This window comes from Rattus norvegicus, chromosome 15 (genome assembly GCF_021556685.1).
Source record: "Rattus norvegicus strain SHRSP/BbbUtx chromosome 15, alternate assembly SHRSP_T2T, whole genome shotgun sequence".
Lineage (NCBI taxonomy): Eukaryota > Metazoa > Chordata > Mammalia > Rodentia > Muridae > Rattus > Rattus norvegicus.
Window position 1 is genome coordinate 25,911,241 of NC_141548.1, and position 18,470 is coordinate 25,929,710.

The window sequence follows — 18,470 nt, forward strand, 5'->3', positions numbered from 1 at the left end:
AATTGGCCAGAGAACTGCCTCTCAGCCCCTAGAGTAATCTCTCCCTCCCGGGATCCGGTCACTAGTAGGGCCTCTGCTTGCGGGAAGGGATCGCCCCCAAGACGGTGCAAGTGTGCGGTTTGCAGTCAGAGACATCCTATGGGTTTCTGCTCCTTTTCCAGCGCTTGCTTTTTGAGTGAAAGGTGGGAGTGGAGAAAGGGAACGCGATGCTTTTGCCAAGTAGTCCCCAAAAGCTGTGGAACCCACTCCGTCGAGCCTCTCTTCCAGCGGAGCTTTGGCGCTGTCCGTGGTGCCCAAAGCCCCCCCCCCCCCCCCCCAGGAATAGCCCTTGGAGAGAGTGAGCTGTCCTTTAGGAACTGAGCTATAAGCTAGCCCAAGGATGTCTGCGTCTAGCCTGACCTCCTCTGTCCTCCACCTCACCACCCGCAAGGGCCTGGAACTTCCAGAAACACCCCCCATTTCAGGCAGAGCTCCATTAAGATCAAGGAAAGAATGCTGGCTTCCGCAGCACATATGCAAAAATTGGAACTATTCAGGGAAGATTGGTGTGGCCACTGCGCAAGAGTAACTCACAAATTCATAAGGTGTTAAAAACAAAAAACAAAAACAAAAACAAAAAAAAAAAAAAACAAAAAGACCAGGGAAAGGAGGGGTGGTTGCCCACAACCGCCTCCTTACATTTGAAGGTGACCTTGTGCCTACAGTAAGGTTTTTCTCTTCCTCTTTCCAGAACTGTACTTGGTTGTTCAGAGGTTAAATGATGAACGTAAGTCTCAGGCTTTGCTGGGGACAATGCCTTTTCTTAAGAGCACCACAAGTTTAAAAAAAAAAAAAAAAAGATTTAGCCGTAAGCTGATAATCGAGTAGCTGTGGTCAGACACCCATTCCCCAACCTCACTATTCAGAGCCCATGTTATCACATAACGCCCATTAGGCACCAGTAATCCTCTATCAACACATTTTACAGACATTTGAATGTTAAGGAGATTGTTATTAATGGTCCATGATCCTAAAATGTAACTATTGGTTCTAGAAACATTTTAATAACTCCAAGTTTTGATGGTCTGCTTGTAGTCAAAGGCTTCTGGAGATTAAAGCTGGGCCAGGGCCTGAAGGAGAACATTCACGGGGTGTCTCTAAGAACCTACCCTCCAGTCTCGATCTGAGAATGTGGGCACAAATGCTAGCCAGCCAATATTTTCCGAGAAGTATTTGTTGGTCCCTTCATGAGCGGTGGGTGAGGTAAATAACCAGAGAGCTGCTGGACCTGGGCATCTTGTTTTTAAGGACATCTCCAGGCTGGAAATGACCCCCGGGGATATCAAGTCGACTAAGGAATCCTCTATATGAAAGGCCCTTTCTCATTCTCACAAATGGACAACTTAAGGCTGACACTAGATGTAGGGTGAAGGGGCAGACAGGGACATCCCACCCCCGATCCCCGGAGCCCACATAGGTCAATTCAGACCTTACCATTATGATTGCTATGGGATTCTTTTCCATTCAGCTTGTCTATTTGTTTTCTTCAAAATACTGTTTCCAGCTAAGAATCGGAGGTGAAGGGGGAGGAGGTTAAGGAATAAAAGTCCTAGACCTCATGCTGTTTGACTTTCCCTCTAGGAGAAAAACAGATTTTGAAGTTACCCTTCCCTGACGAGGGTCTGGCTGCTTGGGCACCCACAGTCATCTTTAATTAAATGGATTGGACCTGGTAGGGCTCCTTTATTTGAATCTGTTTACTATTTGTTTGCAATCAACAGCAGGTTGGTTTTTAAACACGGTGCTGGCGGGAGGGGAAGTCTGACCAATTCTATTTAGCATTTGGGAGGGACCTCCTTGGGCTGTGAGGACTGTGGCATAGTAGAGGCCCTTTCAAATGCATTACCTACTTCCTCCCCAGCTGCTTCCCCGGTACACACGTTTCTTGCTTCCGTTTCCTTCCAAGTGCTTCCGTCAGAATACCTTTTCCAAATAATATAGACATATATACATCCTGCTCGAATGTAGCATAAAACAATTTTTGCAAACACCAGTTCAAGTCACATGGCTATTTTAAGCAGTTGGAAAGAGACTCCCCAAACAGGTCCACACAATGTGTCTCAATACACTGGTGTACCACAGTTTCACATGTAATGTGAATTCTGTTTGAGACAAATCCTATAATCTGTGCAGTTGCAGAACCAACCCCCCCCCCCAAATATCTGGGTAGCTCTCATTAGGGGTCTTGCTCTCCCCATTGGAGGAGTAGGCAGTCTTTGGTCTTTTATGCCCCACCAATCCAAGAGCAGAAATGGTGTTTCTGGGAGAATGAGGTTTATCACAGGAACCTGCGCAGACCGGGTGAGGGAGGATTAGGAAAGAAAAGCAGAGGTGCTTAGAGCTCTGGTCGCAAATTTAAGTATGCAGATGCTGTGATAAGGACGCACAAAGGAGAAAGGGTAGCTGTCCTTCCTGATGGCTTCACAAATAAAAATAAATTTAAAAGGCAAGAACCTAGGCACGGGTCAAGGACCAATCGGTTAAGCACTTTCCCATCCGGTTTTCTGTTTCTTTTTAAATGGCAAGCGTTGGTTACCTGCCCGGCTTCTTTGTGTACGTCTTTTGCATACTTAAAACACACCTCTGCAGGCAGTAGACACCACCTAACGATGACAGATGTGGTTTGGGGTTACAGCTTTGTCTTAATAACAATAGCGAGTTTCTCACGGGAAGTGTAATCTCGGGTGGGTTCGAACTTGTGTTGTGACTTTGGCCTGGCTGGCAGCTTCTGATTAAACGGTGACGGGCACTTGTATGAGGCCTCTGCCCTGCACGTAACTAGAATGGGGCCTGTCTTTACCTAAGAGACACTGAAAGGAGCCGCTTCTCCATCCCAGAACTTGCGCCGAATCCCAAACCAAAACCAGCCAACGCTCACAGGGAAACGAAATACAGAGGAGTGGGAGTAAGGATGAACGAGGCTGAGTTTTCTCAATGAATTTTCTCAAGCTTCAGAGTCAGAACCCGGCTCCTAACAGAGGGCCGAGCTCGGTGTATTCACTACGTAAGCACCTGGCTGTCCTTGAAAGTCCCCAAGGGCAAGCCCAGCTGGGCGCCCCAGGAACCTGCATGCTGAGCGACCCGCTTCCTCCAGGCTTCCGGGAGCAGCTGTCCCCTCCCGAGCCTCCTACAGCGAACACCCCCCCACCCCCAACCTCCCAAACCCAGCAAAGCCAGTCGTCCCCCGTCTCCTCCAAGTCGGCTTTCTCAGCTTTGGCCAAATGGACGCCGCTTGTCTGCCTCTGGTCGGTCGGAAGCTGGACGTTTATTTCCCAACTCACTCCCCAAACCCCGAAACTGATTTAACACCTGAACTCCGCTGGGTCTGAAGTGTCTCAAAGACACACACATTACTGCCCTTTCCGACCGAGTTTGGTGGCTGCAGGCGTGGCAGTGGGTTTGGCTGTGATCCTCGTTCTCTCCAAGTCTGGGGACTGGGCTTAAGGGACCCCCACGAGAAAGTCACCGGGCTTGGCCAGGGACTCCATCTCTGCCTGGCAGAGATGTGTGGCCCTGGAGCCGCCGCCTGCAGCCTTCGCCCCAACTCCTCCGATCCCCGGGCACAGCTAGGATGATTTCCTAGGAAACTAGTTTGTCAACAGATTTAGGAAAGGTAGCCCTGAAAATGGTCTCTACAGCCTTCTGTGGGCTGCCTCGACCACCCCGGGCACCAGGCTGTTTCTCTAAATTCCGCCCAGCCTAGGCAGCTGTTCTTTCCAGGCTTCCTCGTGGAGGGGGTGAGGGGAGGGTTCAGACACAGAAGAGGTGAGATCAAAAGGAACAAGGAGTATTAGAGGAAAGTGACCATTTTCTAAACACTTTATTGGCTTGGTGGGATTTCTCTTCTTTACCTATGACCGGAACACTCCAAAAGTGAAATCCAAAGAGCGACGCATCAGAGCTTTGTAAAGCCAGTCCCGGTGCCTCACTTCTACACCCCTCCCCCCATGATTATATTGCTACCTTGCTTCCGGTTAAGCAGCCTCCAGACTCATTTGGAGCCGAATCGTTTCAGCAAATATCTGTCAGAGTGGAACTTACTGACTCGATTAAACCAAGTCTTCACTAGGAGCGGCTACCAGAAATCTGGATGTCTTTAAGCCAACGCTAGCTTCCACCCCCTCCCCTTTGCCTTTGATCCTGGGAAACCCTTTCTACTTTGGGCGTCCATTCAAAGCGATTAACTGTGTGGTCTCAGCTAAACAAAGTTGTGCAAAAATGACGAGAGGAAAAAAATGGCTTCAGAGACTTCCTAACTTCGTTTACAGACCCAGCAGACACCAAGTCATTTGCTGTATTTGCCAGATATCCTTGCTTGTAAGGTGATTTCCCTGTCCTTGCTTAAGTTTCCTGAAAACCAAAGGCAATGTAAGAAATTGGTTATTCGGGAGGTACCAAACAAAAACAAAACAAAACAAAAACAAAAACCCGCTAGATCTAGGAAAGCCTAAAGCCTCTGGGGCCCCAATGTCAGTCACTTCAGGTTGGAGTACAAATGACTGTCTCTCCAGGTCCAGGATCTACCCATCCAACTTGACAGTTGGTGGCTGTAGAGTTTTATTCAGTAATAAAACATTTTTTTTACTCATTAAGCCAAGACTAGATGGGATTCATAAAGCACAGCTAGGGATGGGAACTGAAATGGCCAGAAAACAAAATGGTTACAACTGGCAACCTTCATTTGCAGGGCTACAATAAACAGCCATTGAATTTTGGTCAAATAAGAACACAAGATGCTTAAGATGAAATTAAGTAGTTTTTACCAGAGGAGCACCAAGGACCATGGGTCATGTCCTTTCTAGTAACTCCTACAACAAAAATGGGACTCTTCCCCTGCCCAGCAAACACAAACACACACACACACAAACACACACACACACACACACACACACACACACGCACACGCACACGCACACACCCAGCACTGATGGCGGGTGTTTGACTCCTGAAACTATAGGTTTTTTAAAGTTTTCTCTTTTGTTAAGAAATCCCTGGGTTCCATTCAGATTCTGATTGCACTTCCTCCTCTCATCTTTACCTCGGCCTTTTTTTTAAGGAAAAGGGGGGAAAATGCCCTTAGAGAACTGAAACAAGAAATTCTTGACATTCTTACTTTCTGAATTATTCCAGTCCACCCCCATGCCCCACAAAACAACAACACCAAAACTCTACTGGTCCACACTGACAAGGTGCCTAGCAAGTCAAGCTTGTATCAGGGGAGGAACCGATGTTAATGGCTGACTGGGACGAGTGACTTCCAGTTAGGAACAATCCTGAGGGAAGTCACTGACGTTTCCAAATCACTGTCATTCCCGTCTAGTTCATTCACAGATCAGCAAGAGAAAAACTAAAAAACGAAGGTGTAAAACGCCATTGTCTTCTCTGCCTTCCAATAAACGTGTCAGAAGTGAAGCTGAACACAGGGCTTTTCCTTCATTAGCAATGGTGTAAAATTAAACTGGACCCAATGTTGTGCTAGAACCATTTTAATATAATTATACATATCAGCCAAATCCAGGAAGGGTTTATGCATATATAACTTCCAGTTAACATCTGCAAGCATAAATGACAATGATCTCAGTTTAAAATTCATCAGGGTCAGAGCAATTGACCAATGTCTTTTTGACTGCCAGGCTTACCAACGTTAAATTACGGGCGAATTAGGCTCCTTTTGCTTCTTCTCGATCCTTGTCCAGAGACAGCAGGGCAGCTCACCTCCAGCCAAAGGTAAATCGTTCTAGATCAGTATTCAGTTGCTCTGAATTTTTGCTTATAATTATAACCTATTTAATCACAGAAGAACCCCTGTGGAGGTGGAGTTCAAGGTTGCATACAATAACAGGAGATCACAGTTTTGAAGTCTAGCACAGATTAAAAACCACAGATGTACCATTTATATAAGACACACACTGATTGTCTCTTAAACTACATATTGACTCCGTATGAGCGTCAGCTTTTTTTTTTTTTCTTTTAAATAAAGTAGTGCATCTAGGACAATCAGTCGCACAATTCACACAGCCCTGAAAAGGTTTTCAGTGCCAACTACCAGTTGGTCATGAAACGTGAATGAGCTTGGGACATTGTCCATTCCTAAGAGTCAACCAAAGATTGGCTAAAACATCAGATCACGCCTGCTTTGAAGGCCATGACCTTCCCTCCCCTACTCAGTTGTGTTTGATTTTCGCTTGGAGTGGTGTTTGGTTGCGTGTTGCTAGAATATATTTGGATCAATCATTTGCAAATCAGAAAAACCAATGATCTAGAACTATAACAGAATCTTAAGTAGATTAGTTTATCCATCTCAGGTTGCTGGTTGATGGACCCTTCTAAGGCCCTTCCTTTTTCCTTCTATGCCTCTCGGTAACTTTGACCAGGAGTCTGAGAGCATCATCCCATCTAACTCTTTTAACCAATGCCTGGCTAAAACTGGAATGTCCAGCCCAGCATATTTAAAAATCACCCACAAAAAAAGAAAAAATAGCTCCTACGGGTCTTCACAAAACCTGGAATTTCCATGAGGATGTCTGATCCTTATAATCCAAGCAGTCAGCATTGAAGTTAAGCTTCCAAGAGGCAGTTTGGTCCTTATAATCCAAGCAATCAGTGGTTGAGTTAAAACCCAAGCTTGAAGCTCCATATCCCTGGGTGGAAAGAGAAGCTGGGGACTGATTGAGGTGGCTGGTAACAGCATTGGTACCCATGGGACTGAGTGTGGCCCCTGGTCCAGGAAGCTGGTGATGCATAGGGGTCAAGTAAGATCCACAGTCCATGCCCCCAAAGTAGGAAGTCGAGCCAGCATAGCCTTGACTATAACCTGAAGCCTGAGTATAGGTCATGGGGTAGGACCTCTGCATGCAGGAGGAGGAGGTGGACAAGGGGTCAGACAGTGGGGAGATGGAGGCCGGGCTCCAGATAGACACTGGAGCACTGCTGCTGGCAATGGTTGGGACTGAGGTACTAGAGGGGGGAGTGAACTGGCCACTTGTTCCACTCTCTGAACTCACTTCCCGAGCTGGGGAGGTCTTCTTTTTGGCAGGTCTCACTTTGTTCTGACCTCCGTTCTGTTGCTGCTGCTGTTGCTGACGGCACTTAGCTCTTCGATTCTTAAACCATACCTTGAGAGGGAAAGAAACTTCTTTAACATGGACACACCAACCCCAGAGTCCTCCCAGATTGCACGGCTAAACAACCAGACAATCTCCCTTGCCGCTTAGAGGCTACGCAGAAAGCACTCTCACCTCTGTCTCTCCAACTGTGGGAAAGTCTACCTTAGGCACAGTTTATATCAAGAAAACGTAAGGTAAACACTCTTAATCATAAGCTAAAAATTCTCCACTTTGCTCTTCCATTAGGTTTCCTCTACAGAGAGAAACCTCATTGTACTTTGGGATGGCTGTCTATGTCTTTCAGAGATAAGTATTCTGTTGCTGGATGTCACCCAGCAGACTGAGTTCAAACAGTTTACAGTGCGCTGTCCAGGAAGCAACAGCTAATATGGAGGCTGGTTCCACGACCTAGCATTTTGTCTCTCCTAGACTCATAAAAGAAATCTCCAAGAAGACATGCTCCTGTGGAGAGGAGATCTGAGCCAGTGAAAGCTTCTTTGTAGTGAATGAACTGACTTGTGTGGTTTCTGCTTTGAGCTCAAAGACAGACCTCAGTATCAGTCTTCAAGACTCAAGTTTGTGCCTTCAGATTCGCGCACGGCCTACTCTGTTCTCTACACCAATTCCCTAACTTGTTAACTTAAAACTCAGCCTGCCAATCTGGAAATTCATATTAGCAGTAGCCTCGTGCATTCTGTCGTGCAGGAGCCTATGATAGTAGCTACTGAGATTTGTCCCAGCTTTAGGTCCTGCCTCTTCATAGCTCTGGCTGTCCTGGAGCAGGAGATCAGGCTAGCCTAGAACTCAGATATCCACCTGCCTCTGCCTCCCTAGTGCTGGGATAAAAAACACCACGCTTGGTCATTGGCTACAGGTCTTTGATTACTCTGTTGAAGGAGTTCTCCATTTGGGTCTTAAAAGTGTGTAAACCTCAGGGCCAGCCTTAGCAGCACTACATATCCAAAGCCAGTTTGTTTCTAGTGAAGGCCTTGGGTCACGACTTACGAGTGCTAAATTTTTTTTTCCAACTCACTTTGAAAAATCCTGTTTTCTGCTTTGTAGTTCACACTGATGTCCAGCACTTTCAAAACCATGCCATATCCAAAGGAAGAGTGTGCTTGAGGGGGGAGGGGAAGGGAGTAGGAGGATGGGGGAGGGAGGAGTTGAGGGGCCAAGCACCAAGGAGCTTCACATAGGGCTTATTTTCCAGTCAGGAGGGAGACTTTCTCCCTTTCAGAATCAAATACAGGGATAAGTAGAGTAAGAAAATGAGAATATCTTTACAGAGACTGAATAGTCTGTTAAATGGCAAAGCCAGAAAACTGAATTCTGTCCCCCAAAAGTCAACTCCCACAGCCAGCCCCCCCGCCACACACACACACACACACACACACACACACACACACACACACACACATTTATTTTGTCAACTTATTTGGTAAGAGCACCTTTTCTAATTTTGTCGCCAAATTAGGTATGGCCTTGAAAAGTCGTTGCTCTGTTTATTTTTGTGGCTTTTTGGTTTTTATTTTTAATTTGGACTGTCCAGGAACTAAGCTCCACAGCCCTGCTCCCAACACACAAGTCCGCAAAGACGATTGCCACACAAGGACCACGTGACTTCCTTTGAAATCTGCCCTCATCTTCAACTTAGGACCTTGCAGTCCAGGCGGGACAGAAGCAAATGGGAGGTAAAAGGAGAATGGTCCCCTGGCTCTTGAGGGTTTAGAATTTCAAACTCTTCTTTGGTCTGGGACAAGCATCTCAGATCCTATTGGGTCGTCAGTATAATCCACGATTCAAGGTCAAGAAACCCAGAGTGTCTGCACCTGCCCTACCTGCACCCTGGACTCTGGCAAGTTGATTTTCAGTGCTACCTCCTCCCGCATGAAGATGTCTGGGTACCGGGTCTTGGCAAACAGAGCTTCCAGAACGTCAAGTTGTGCCCTCGTGAAAGTAGTCCTCTCCCTCCGCTGTTTCCGGGGAGTGGCTGCAGGACAAGAAGCCCAGGGCCCTTTAGGGTGGGGGAGCAGTTTCTCAGTCACAGGACTTTTGCCTTGGTCCTCAGACTCCCCCACCTCCCTCCTCTCACCGCCCCCCTTCCAGAACCTCATAGGGACACTCCAGTGCAGTGATCCCACCCCCCTCCCCCGGAGGGCAGCTACAAATCACTTGGAAAATTAACAAAATAAGGAACCACAATTCCTACCCCCTCGCCCAATTCTGGAAACAAGGAAAAAAAAAAACCCAACAACAACAACAACAGCCAGACCACACCAGAAAAGGCTGTCCAGCAAAGTTAAAGGCTTTGCAAGGGCAAGAGGTTCAGAATGACCGAACCTCGGTCATTCGGCGAACGCCGAGCCAGTTCCCACGGTATTTTAACACCGCGGGGACCTTTGTTCTTTTATCTTTAAAATGGGACATAGTTCATACTTTTATGAGTATTTGGTCGGGGGAGGGAGGAATCTGATGAGAAAAGAAAATTGCCTGGCACCTGGAGGGAAGCCACACCTCTGAGGATTAAAGAGCTGGGACAGCGTCGTACCGGAAGCCCCTGGAAGCCCCTGGCGAGGGAGAACTGTAAGGGACAGTAGGGAGAGAGAATCCGGCTACTCCCAGAGAATAGCTAGGAATTGGGCGTGGAGACGTACGCAAAGAGCATGCTCAAGTGACAAGGTCAACAACCTTCCACGACCTAGCCCAATGAATGTCGCCAAGCCACTCGAATTAAGAATGGAGCAGTGTGGTTCTGTTACTACCGCAGACCCCAGATTCGCCTCTTCCCTGCCTCTTGTTCCCTCCTGGGTCAGTAAAGGCTCAGGGGCACTCGGCAGTTTTGTGGCAAGGAAAACACCTTGGGAATCCCGCCTTGAGCTTGAGTGAGAACAGCGCACCCTCCAACCTCGAAGCTCCTGAGGGGCGAGCGTGGGGAATCGAGAATGCCGCGGGACTCACTTACCCGGGTAGCCCACGGAGGGATGCAGCAAGTCCATACCCGAAGTGGTCAGACTCAGCCCATTGACTGCGTAAGGCGGTTGCTTTAGATAAGACATCATGCTAAGGTTGTTTGGAGGCGCAAAGTCGGCCCAAATTGGGGGGACCCAGCCGGACGGTCTCGATTCGCCTGGAGTGGACAGGGTCAGGGTCCTTGGTGGGTGGATTTGGAGTGACGGAACTAAGGGCAAAGCAAACAAACAAACAGAAACGCTGGTTTACTGCTTCGGAGGGAGCAGCTTCCCCCACGTTCCAGCACTCACTAAAAAGAAGCCGGGTGACGCTGGGCACAGGCTTTTAAAGAGTTGCAGATGCGCACCCCCCCTCCCCCGTCGTCCTTTCCTCCCCCCAGCAGTTCTAAAACTAGAGGGGATGGAGAGAGACCAGATAAACCTGTCTTCCCCACCCCCACCCTAAACTTAAAAAAAAAAAAAAAGAAAGAAAAAAAAAAAAGAAAAGAAAGAAAACTGACCTGAGGAAAGCAATTACACTCTGCCTTCCCCAAGAACAAAACCCCACGCCTCCAAATGCAGGCATTACATTCCTATCCCAACATTTGCATAGGACTCATTGGCTGCCACTAGCTAATTGTCTCAAACAAAACTTGATTGGGGCCATTTGCAGAGACAAAGAACTCTTTGGCTAAATAAATAATGCTGATAACAAAGCCCATTGGTGAGAAACAAAGAAACAATTCAAGAAATCTACCTCTTCCCAGACTGTTGCCTTTCCCTGGTAGAGGTTTTAATTATCTTAGCCGTTTTTTTTTTAATTACTATTACCACTTTCAACTGCTGCGAACCTAAAATGTAAACGCATTCAACATTTAAAGCACCAACTTGCTGAACAGCAAACTTGTGAAAACTGCCCAATCACTATTACCCCACATTTGAAGTCATTTCCAGTAATCATTTTCACCTAATTAGTAGTCTGGATAATTAGATTTCGAAGTAAGTAACAGATTTATTAGGGTTTTGGAGGACCTTGATTATATGTGTCTAAAGAAGTATAGCTAAACAAACAAGTATTTAACTTTTAAGCGACACCCATCAAATATTTAATTTAAACATACTGGGAGGGGGGGTCTTGAAGAGCAGCACTGGGCTCGCCAGAAATGCAGTAGTTAGAATCCTAACTGAAGTAAAGTCGGATAAACTGCTGTCCCCACATTTTGCAAGTCCGGAGGATGCATTCCTCCGGCTGCTGCCATGATTTTGATATAAGGAGGCTGCAGATCCTGTGGGAGGCAAATTTTCTTGGGTTTTGGATTCTCAGGGACAGCAATGAGAGGGAGCTGCCTTGCCCGCATTTCTAGGTTTGAAGTCGATAAACATCCAAAGCTATGGAACTAATAGGATTTCTCTCTACCTTTCAAATTTCCTACACTTTTGTAAGAGAAAGAGCTGGGGGGGGGGGGAGAAAAAGTTATCTGTGTTCCTTCGCTGAATCCCCTCCCCCGCCAGGTCTATGTTAATACAGGCGGGCGATGTTTAAGGCTGGCTTTTATTTTCCAAAAATAAGGCACTTAAAGATTTCTGCTTTGAAACTTTGACACTCTGGAAAACTTCCTCAAAATGGCGGATACAAGGCTGATCTTCTGTCATCTTCATAATGAAAGTTCGTTAATGAAAATTTAAGACTTTAGCTATTCGTATTTACCTTAAGAGACAAAGGCCAAAAAAAAAAAAAAAAAAAAAAAAGCTTCACAAACAGAACTCAACTGTGACTTCTTCCTGATTTAAATCCAGAACATAAGTCTTATTTTCCCACCCTAAAATGTGATTTTTATAAATGTCCTTTTTAGAGAATTGGATTAAAACTAGTTGCTTTTGCAGAGAACGCTTTATATTCTGTATTTCCCCCTTTCAAGATTTAAAAACACAGTCGTTCCTTATTTAAATACCCTCTTAAAAGAGGACTTCTTTGAAAATACACTCTTGTTCCCTTGGGCAGTTCTGAACTGTTATATATGATAAGATGAGGAGTGTATTTATTTACTAGTCTAGCTCTCCCCCAACTAGAACGCCTAAACACATCATTCGATAAAAAGCATGTTCCACGATAAAAGGCAGTAACAGAAAGTTCGGGGCGAGGTCCTTCTTGGAGAGCCAAGACGGCTCAAAATGTCAAGGGAAACTATTTTCACTTTTCCTCCTGGAGGTGTGGGCGGAAGGAAAAAAAAAAGGAGGAAAACCCAACCCAAGCCACAGTCACTTCTCCACGGCGAGCCCTGATAATGAACACGGCTCGGTAGATAAAGAGGGCTGCGGGCCCTTCCATCTAACTTCCACAGCCTTTAAGGGTTCCATTCTAGCTTTCACTCCACGCACAGTGCAAGAGGGGATGGGGGTGGGGACTCGCTTTCTAAGACATAAGGGTTAATGTGACCGCTCTCGAGGAGAGATGGCTTCTGAGAGCTCATACCTAGGAGTAAACGGCGGTAGCGTGACGAGTCCCCGAGTGCCCTTCCTCCAGGCGCAAGCGACTGGGTCCGGCGTCCCTGTCCTGCAGCCCGGCAGATCAGAAGCCCCGATGCCCAAGGTCCCTCTCCACTGCCTGCGCCGGCCTGCACAGCCTTATATCTAACGGTCAATTCATGCAATCTGTCGCTTCCCCCTCTAAACCCCCCCTCCTTGGTGTTTTTTTTTTTCTTCCAAGAAGCCCATCTACCAGTTGCTGTGTCCTCGCTCAATAATAATTACCTCGTCCGAGAATTAATTATAATAAATGTTTTCTTGATAAACTAACGAGATAATCCGAGGGGCACACGTCCCTTAATTACAGGCCGTCGTGCTCAGCTCTGCTTCTCGTCCTGGCTGATTAATTTTCTGCATGATAGAAAGGAAACAAAACTTCGCGGACTGGCGACTTGGCCTGAGGCAGGAGGGAAGACCGAGAGGCGGAAAGAAGGAAGGAAGAGGTACGCGGGCTTTTGGAAAACAGCCGGCGCCGGCCTCTGCCCCGCCAATTCGAGTGAAAGTTTCTGGCCCCGGGGAATCAACAACTCCACCACCCGCTAAGGAGAGAGAAATAAATGTGCAAAGGGCTGGTCTTGACTATTAATTATAGTTGGAAGAAGCCCCGGTGTTAGGTCTGGAAGGGGAGGCCTGGGTGTCTACCTTACTCTGGGGGAGGAGTTTGTGCTCAACTCCGCTCTGGTGCTAATAACTTTCGGTGACCGGAAAAATCCCGAGGTGAACAGGCGAAATCCTGACCCCCCAAAGCTCTGGGATGGAGGGCACAGTTTCAAGGGAAGAGCAGCCCCTCTCCGGGTCCCCTCCCCAAGTGGTGTAGCACCGCAGGCCCACGCGGCTGGGCCTTCTTCCTCTCTCCACACACTCTTCTCCCTCTAAAAGACGAAATCGGTTTGGGGCTCTAAGGTTTTTAGATTTTTTTTTTTCCAGTGAAATCGGACACTGGCTTTCAATAGTCCCTTGAACTCATCAACACCTCCAATTCGTCCGAGTTTGCAGCGGGACCTGTCGCCCAGGCCGGGTGTTAGCGGGCGCCTTCCATTAGTTCCTTTTGGGGGCAGGCCGAGAGCAGGGGCTGGGCCTCGGCGAGCCCCTCCGTATGAGGTTGGCCTTGACCCACGACACTTCATTGTCCCCAAGCCTGAAAAGGCAGTGCAGAAGTGCTCAACGGGCCACGATGCTACCCCAGACACAGAACAACTGAGGACACGAAGTCCTTCCTAAGGGGAGGGATTCCGGGGTCTCTGACCCGGAGCATCCAGGCGCTCACTCTCACCTCTGGCCGCTCCAGGTGCGCGCGGAGGCTGGGGCGCGCGTCCCCTGAACCACACTAGGCAGAGTCGCCTTTAAAACCTGTCCAACTAGCGGCCTCGGCCGGGTGATCTGGACCAGGAGCCCCGACCTCAGTGTGCAGTTCCCGGGTTGGTGGAGCCGCACTCCTAGGGATAGGGAGGAGGGGATTGAAGAGCCAGCCCTGGAGGCTTTGCGAAGAGGCGGAGAGCAGAGCCGCACTAGGCTTAGGGGAGAGAGTGGACGAAAAAAAAAAAAATCGGGCGGCGCGGAAGTAACCAGACGCCAGCGCTGTCCCCCTCCTCGGTTATCCGCTCGGGTTTCGGCTCCCGCTGCAAACTGAGGAGTCTAAGGGCAACCCGCTGTCCCCGCCGCTGACGAAGGAGCCGGCCATCAGGGCTCCGGCCTTCGGAAGCGCTCACCTTATTATCGTTGTTTTAATTTACCAACCTAGGTACATCACACAAACATCATTTTGTCATGGACTCTGGGAACCAAGCCTAAGGACTCCAGCTAAATCTAGGGGCCAAAATGCAAAGCTGGCGAGGAGAAGCCATGAATAGCGTGGGCGCAGGAACAAAACCCCTCCCCAACTCCCAGATTAGACTCGTCGGATTTCTACGACATTCTACAGTAGCAGCGACCCCCAGGAGCACGCGCTCTCCTCCCTCCCACTCCCGCCCTCTTCTAAAGATCGTCAAATTTTCCTAATGGCCATTATTTCGTCTCAAAATTATCATTAGAAAAATAAAATACATCCACCCCCCTCCTCCACGGAGGAAGTTCCGCGTCCGCAGAGTTGCACATTGGAGGTGCGGAGGTGACTGGGGAACACAAAGATAGCGCTATAGACAAGACAGACGGACACTTACCTTAAAGCCGCATTGGACGCTTGAAAAGAAAAAAAAAAATCAAATTATCCTTCAAAATTCCAAGTAGCCAGCTATCCTAAAAGAAATCAAGAGCATTCAGTTAAAAAACCTTGTAGTCTTCACCTTTCCGTAAAAAGTCAAACAACCAAAAAAAATATTTTTTTTAAAGAAAACGAAATGAAGTGGCCAGAGTTGTAAACAGGCGTGTGTCCGTCCGCGATACATACAAAGTGGATGTGGCGACTGCGCTCCTTTAGCGATTTTTATTTTTTAATAAGAGTGGAGGCTGAGTTGGAGCTGAGGAAGGTTCCGCTCTCAGGGAGATTTGCTGAGAAAGCGCCTCTCTGGCAACTTTTTGACGCAAACTCTCCAACCAATGGCAGAGAGAGAATGATTGACACATCTAAGCCAGAGGGAAAATAATAAAAACACACAACAGGGGGAGGAAAACAGGCCGCTGCTGCACGGGGGGAAGAGCAGGCAAGAAATCCAGGCCTCCGACACTACCAGAACGTTCTTTAAAACACTGGGCTGCGCTTAAAATATACATTATGGGCCCGAGCATGTGAACTAATTGTGTAATTAAAATGATGGACAGGAAGGCCTCCCTCTTCGGTCTTTTCTTCTTCTTTTATATCCCTTTCTTAGCCTCCTTTTTTTTCTTTCTTTTTTCTTCTTCTTCTTTTTTTTTTTTTGTTTTTATTTTAGAGGAAGGACACCAAACAACGCAGGGGAGGAAAATATTTAAGTCAAAGCTAGGGGAAGGAGGGAGGGAGTAATGCCGGGTTTTCGATTCCAACACCAGCAAAGGATGTGTGGGTCCAAGGCAGAACTCAAACCCAGGCTAACCCTAAAAACAGGGCTATGTCCTCTTAAAGAGGACCAGAGGGCGCTGAGGGGGGAAAAGGGGGTGAAAAGTGGACGAATCCGGGACGGAGCTGGGAACATGCAGTATAGACAGATGCAGATTCACAAGGCTGAACTCTCTGAAAACGTCGTCGTCCTCGCTGTTCTTCAACCCCTTACAAATAACCCCTGGTCTCGGAGCTCTGGGTTTCCGGGCACGATTTTTCAATTTGATAAGTCCAGAGCAAGATGTAAAAGAAAAAGTGAAGTCCCAAGTCTACCCCCAGGGCAGATTTCGGGACAAGGGAGGAGGATACCTCAAATCTCCCGGGCCTGAGTGTGAGGTGACAAAAAGCCCCCAGTAGCAATAGTTTCTGCCTAAGAATAAACTCCTGGTGCTGCAGAGCCTGGGAGTTACCAGGGACGGAATCGCCCTCGCCTGAGGCTGAAACTCGGGAGCTGGGACGCAGCAGGACCAACCAACTCAACTTCTTCAGGTTCAGATCCCGGACCCGACTGTTTTCTAGAAGAGCAGAAACACATTGGACAGAGTGTTAGGGGACGGGGTGGGGTGGGGGCAAATGTTACTGCTGAGTGTGTGGAGGATGGGGGGGGGGGGGAGAAGACAGCTTTCCCCTCAACTCCCAATGCAGAAGGAAAAAAAACAAAACAAAACAAAACGGAAAAAAACCCACCACCCCCTCACTGCCTCAGTCACCGCCACCACTGCTAGCGGGCCCAAAGAAACAGCTCGCTGCCTTTAATTTGGGGACCTATGTTAATGAAGTTGGTAATTAATTCGTCGCTTTGTTGTCGGTTCTTATACTGTATGTGTAATCAAATGTGGCCGTCCTTGGGATTTACAGCAATTAGCGAATTACGGGAGTGCGCACGAGGCTGCAAGTTCTCCGCAGCCCGGCTGGGCTCGGCTCCGGCTCGGCCTAAGGCTGGGCACTCCGCTGCCGCAGCTGACTTGCAGGTGTGTTCTAAGAGCGTGAGGTCCTGGAGGCTCCACGAACCCTGGAGCGCCTCCGGGCTTGCCCAGATCTTCCTGGCTCCTCTGTAGCTGCTCCAGTCCGAAGAAAACCCCTGGCTGTCGCGTTCCCTGGAGCCACGACTTTGTGGGGCCTAGGCTTGGGGGGAGGGTGAGTACGGACCTTTCCTTGTTACCCCGCCCCCACCGTGCAGAAACACCTGGCGACTGTCCCCAAGGCCTTTCATTTAGGAGAGGTAAACAAATGTCCCAGGCAGTTGTCCCCCGTGGCCCGGGCTGTGGGAAGCAGGTCCTGGCTCTTGGTCCGAGCCATCGTGCTTTGTACGTTGGAAGGGCAAATCCACGCGAATCTCTCGAAAAAGAGGCGATTTCCCACCCCGAGAAAAGAATTCTCCCCAGTTTGATCATAATGATGTTGAAAGCATCAAAGAGCTAAAAAGAAAAAAAAAAAAAAGACCATTATGGATGTAGTAAAGCAAGGCCTTGGGGACAGTGAGGGTGGGGTGCGGTAAAGAAATAGAGCGAGAGCTTGTGAGTCACTCGAAGTAAGTGAAAAAAATCGGAGAGAAAGCGATCCATCTGCAGTAGAGTCCAGAGACGTTAGGAACCTCTCAACTTCCAGGCAAAGGTTTGAGATGTAGTCCTGAGAAGACCCAGAGCAGCCAAACCTCCCAGAAAATTCCGGAGTGCTATAGACAGTGGAGGATTTCTGTTAGATACAGCGTGGGAGGGCTTTCCCCTTCAGCGGCTGGCAGCACACAAGCCCCCGCTTCTCCTTTGCCCTCTAGTCTAATAACTTCGCAGAAATACAGGGCCAATAAACCACCAGTTGGAAATGGACAGTGTTAAATAAACAAGGGTCTCTTTAAAATTCTCATCCACTTCAGATGTCTAAAGTAAGATCGTGATGATTTTGTCACGGTTTGGTAAATTTACCCCTTTAAGAGGCTTTTCATAAATCCCAGAACACACCTTCAGCCAGATTTGAATATAGATTTAGGTTTTAAAACCCAGAAGCTGGAAACACCACTTTATCAAAGAGAATTTCCCTTTAGCTTAGCAATATGCTGCAGCTCTCAAAAGATTGGATCTGAAAGAAAGAGACGGAGGAGAATGAGAGCCAGAGACAGAGATGCAGACAAGGGAGGGAAGGGGAAAAAAGACTTTTCTTTTCTTTTCTTTTTTTTCTTTCTAGAGGAATTCTGCCCAGACTCTCCAGCAGTTGGTAGCAGGCAGGCTTTCTCCTGTGTCGCCTGGAAAAGTTGCAAAATTGCTCTTCACCTGTAAGAACATGCTTTTTTATCTTCCAGTCTCTTCTTGTCAATTTGGAAATTGCAGACAGCCCGGCTCAGGTACTGTTTCCACAAACCCTATTCTAGGTCAGGACAAAAGCCACTGGCTTTGGGGGAGGGGGGGTTGGTGGAGAGGGTGGGCTGCTTCACAAAAAAAAAAAAAAAAAAAAAAAAAACCTTAGAAACTCGATGGGAGAAAAAGATTCCTTGGATGGAAACATCTCTTGATTTTCAGTAAGTTCTTGAGCCTCCAATATACTTCCTATTCATTCATCGGAGTTCCTATATCTGGAGTTTAACTTTTCTCCCATCTGAAAAAGCAAAAACATTTCCTATGAAGCTGACTTAAGGTAGCGGTGGTTTGTGCTTTCCAACAATTCTCATTAACTAGTGGGTGGGTTTTGGTTGCTGTGTGTACAATTACTTTGCTAGGCTGATGAGATGTGAAGACTCAGAAGCCGAGTTGGGGGGAAAAAAATAGCAGCATGCAGAAAACCAAGTTATTTGTCAAGGCTTGTGTGCAGTTCCCACATGATAGCTGATAGTCGTGTTTTGAAATC

The 18,470-nt window shown here is 47.7% G+C and overlaps 1 protein-coding gene and 1 non-coding gene across 4 annotated transcripts; one reads left to right on the top strand and one right to left on the bottom strand.

Annotated features, from left to right (window-relative positions):
* The first annotated feature begins 492 nt into the window (after window positions 1-492).
* Window positions 493-599, top strand: LOC120097203 (U6 spliceosomal RNA). The gene has a single exon (XR_015639244.1). It is a non-coding gene; the product is annotated as a U6 spliceosomal RNA (small nuclear RNA).
* Window positions 600-5,509: 4,910 nt separating this feature from the next.
* On the bottom strand, window positions 5,510-15,108 carry Otx2 (orthodenticle homeobox 2). 3 transcript variants are annotated; one of them, NM_001100566.1, is made up of 6 exons: window positions 15,006-15,092; window positions 14,779-14,854; window positions 13,893-14,055; window positions 10,108-10,323; window positions 8,984-9,135; window positions 5,510-7,154 (listed from the first exon to the last, which is right to left on the bottom strand). In NM_001100566.1, the coding sequence occupies exons 4-6, from the start codon at window positions 10,202-10,204 to the stop codon at window positions 6,534-6,536; spliced, it is 870 nt and encodes a 289-aa protein (NP_001094036.1). In that variant the 5' UTR covers window positions 10,205-10,323; window positions 13,893-14,055; window positions 14,779-14,854; window positions 15,006-15,092; the 3' UTR covers window positions 5,510-6,533. The 3 variants fall into 3 exon arrangements, with proteins under 3 accessions (NP_001094036.1, NP_001418350.1, NP_001418351.1); NM_001431421.1 differs by lacking the exon at window positions 13,893-14,055 and having other exon boundaries at window positions 15,006-15,108; NM_001431422.1 differs by lacking the exon at window positions 13,893-14,055 and having other exon boundaries at window positions 14,779-15,108.
* Between the last annotated feature and the right edge of the window lie 3,362 nt (window positions 15,109-18,470).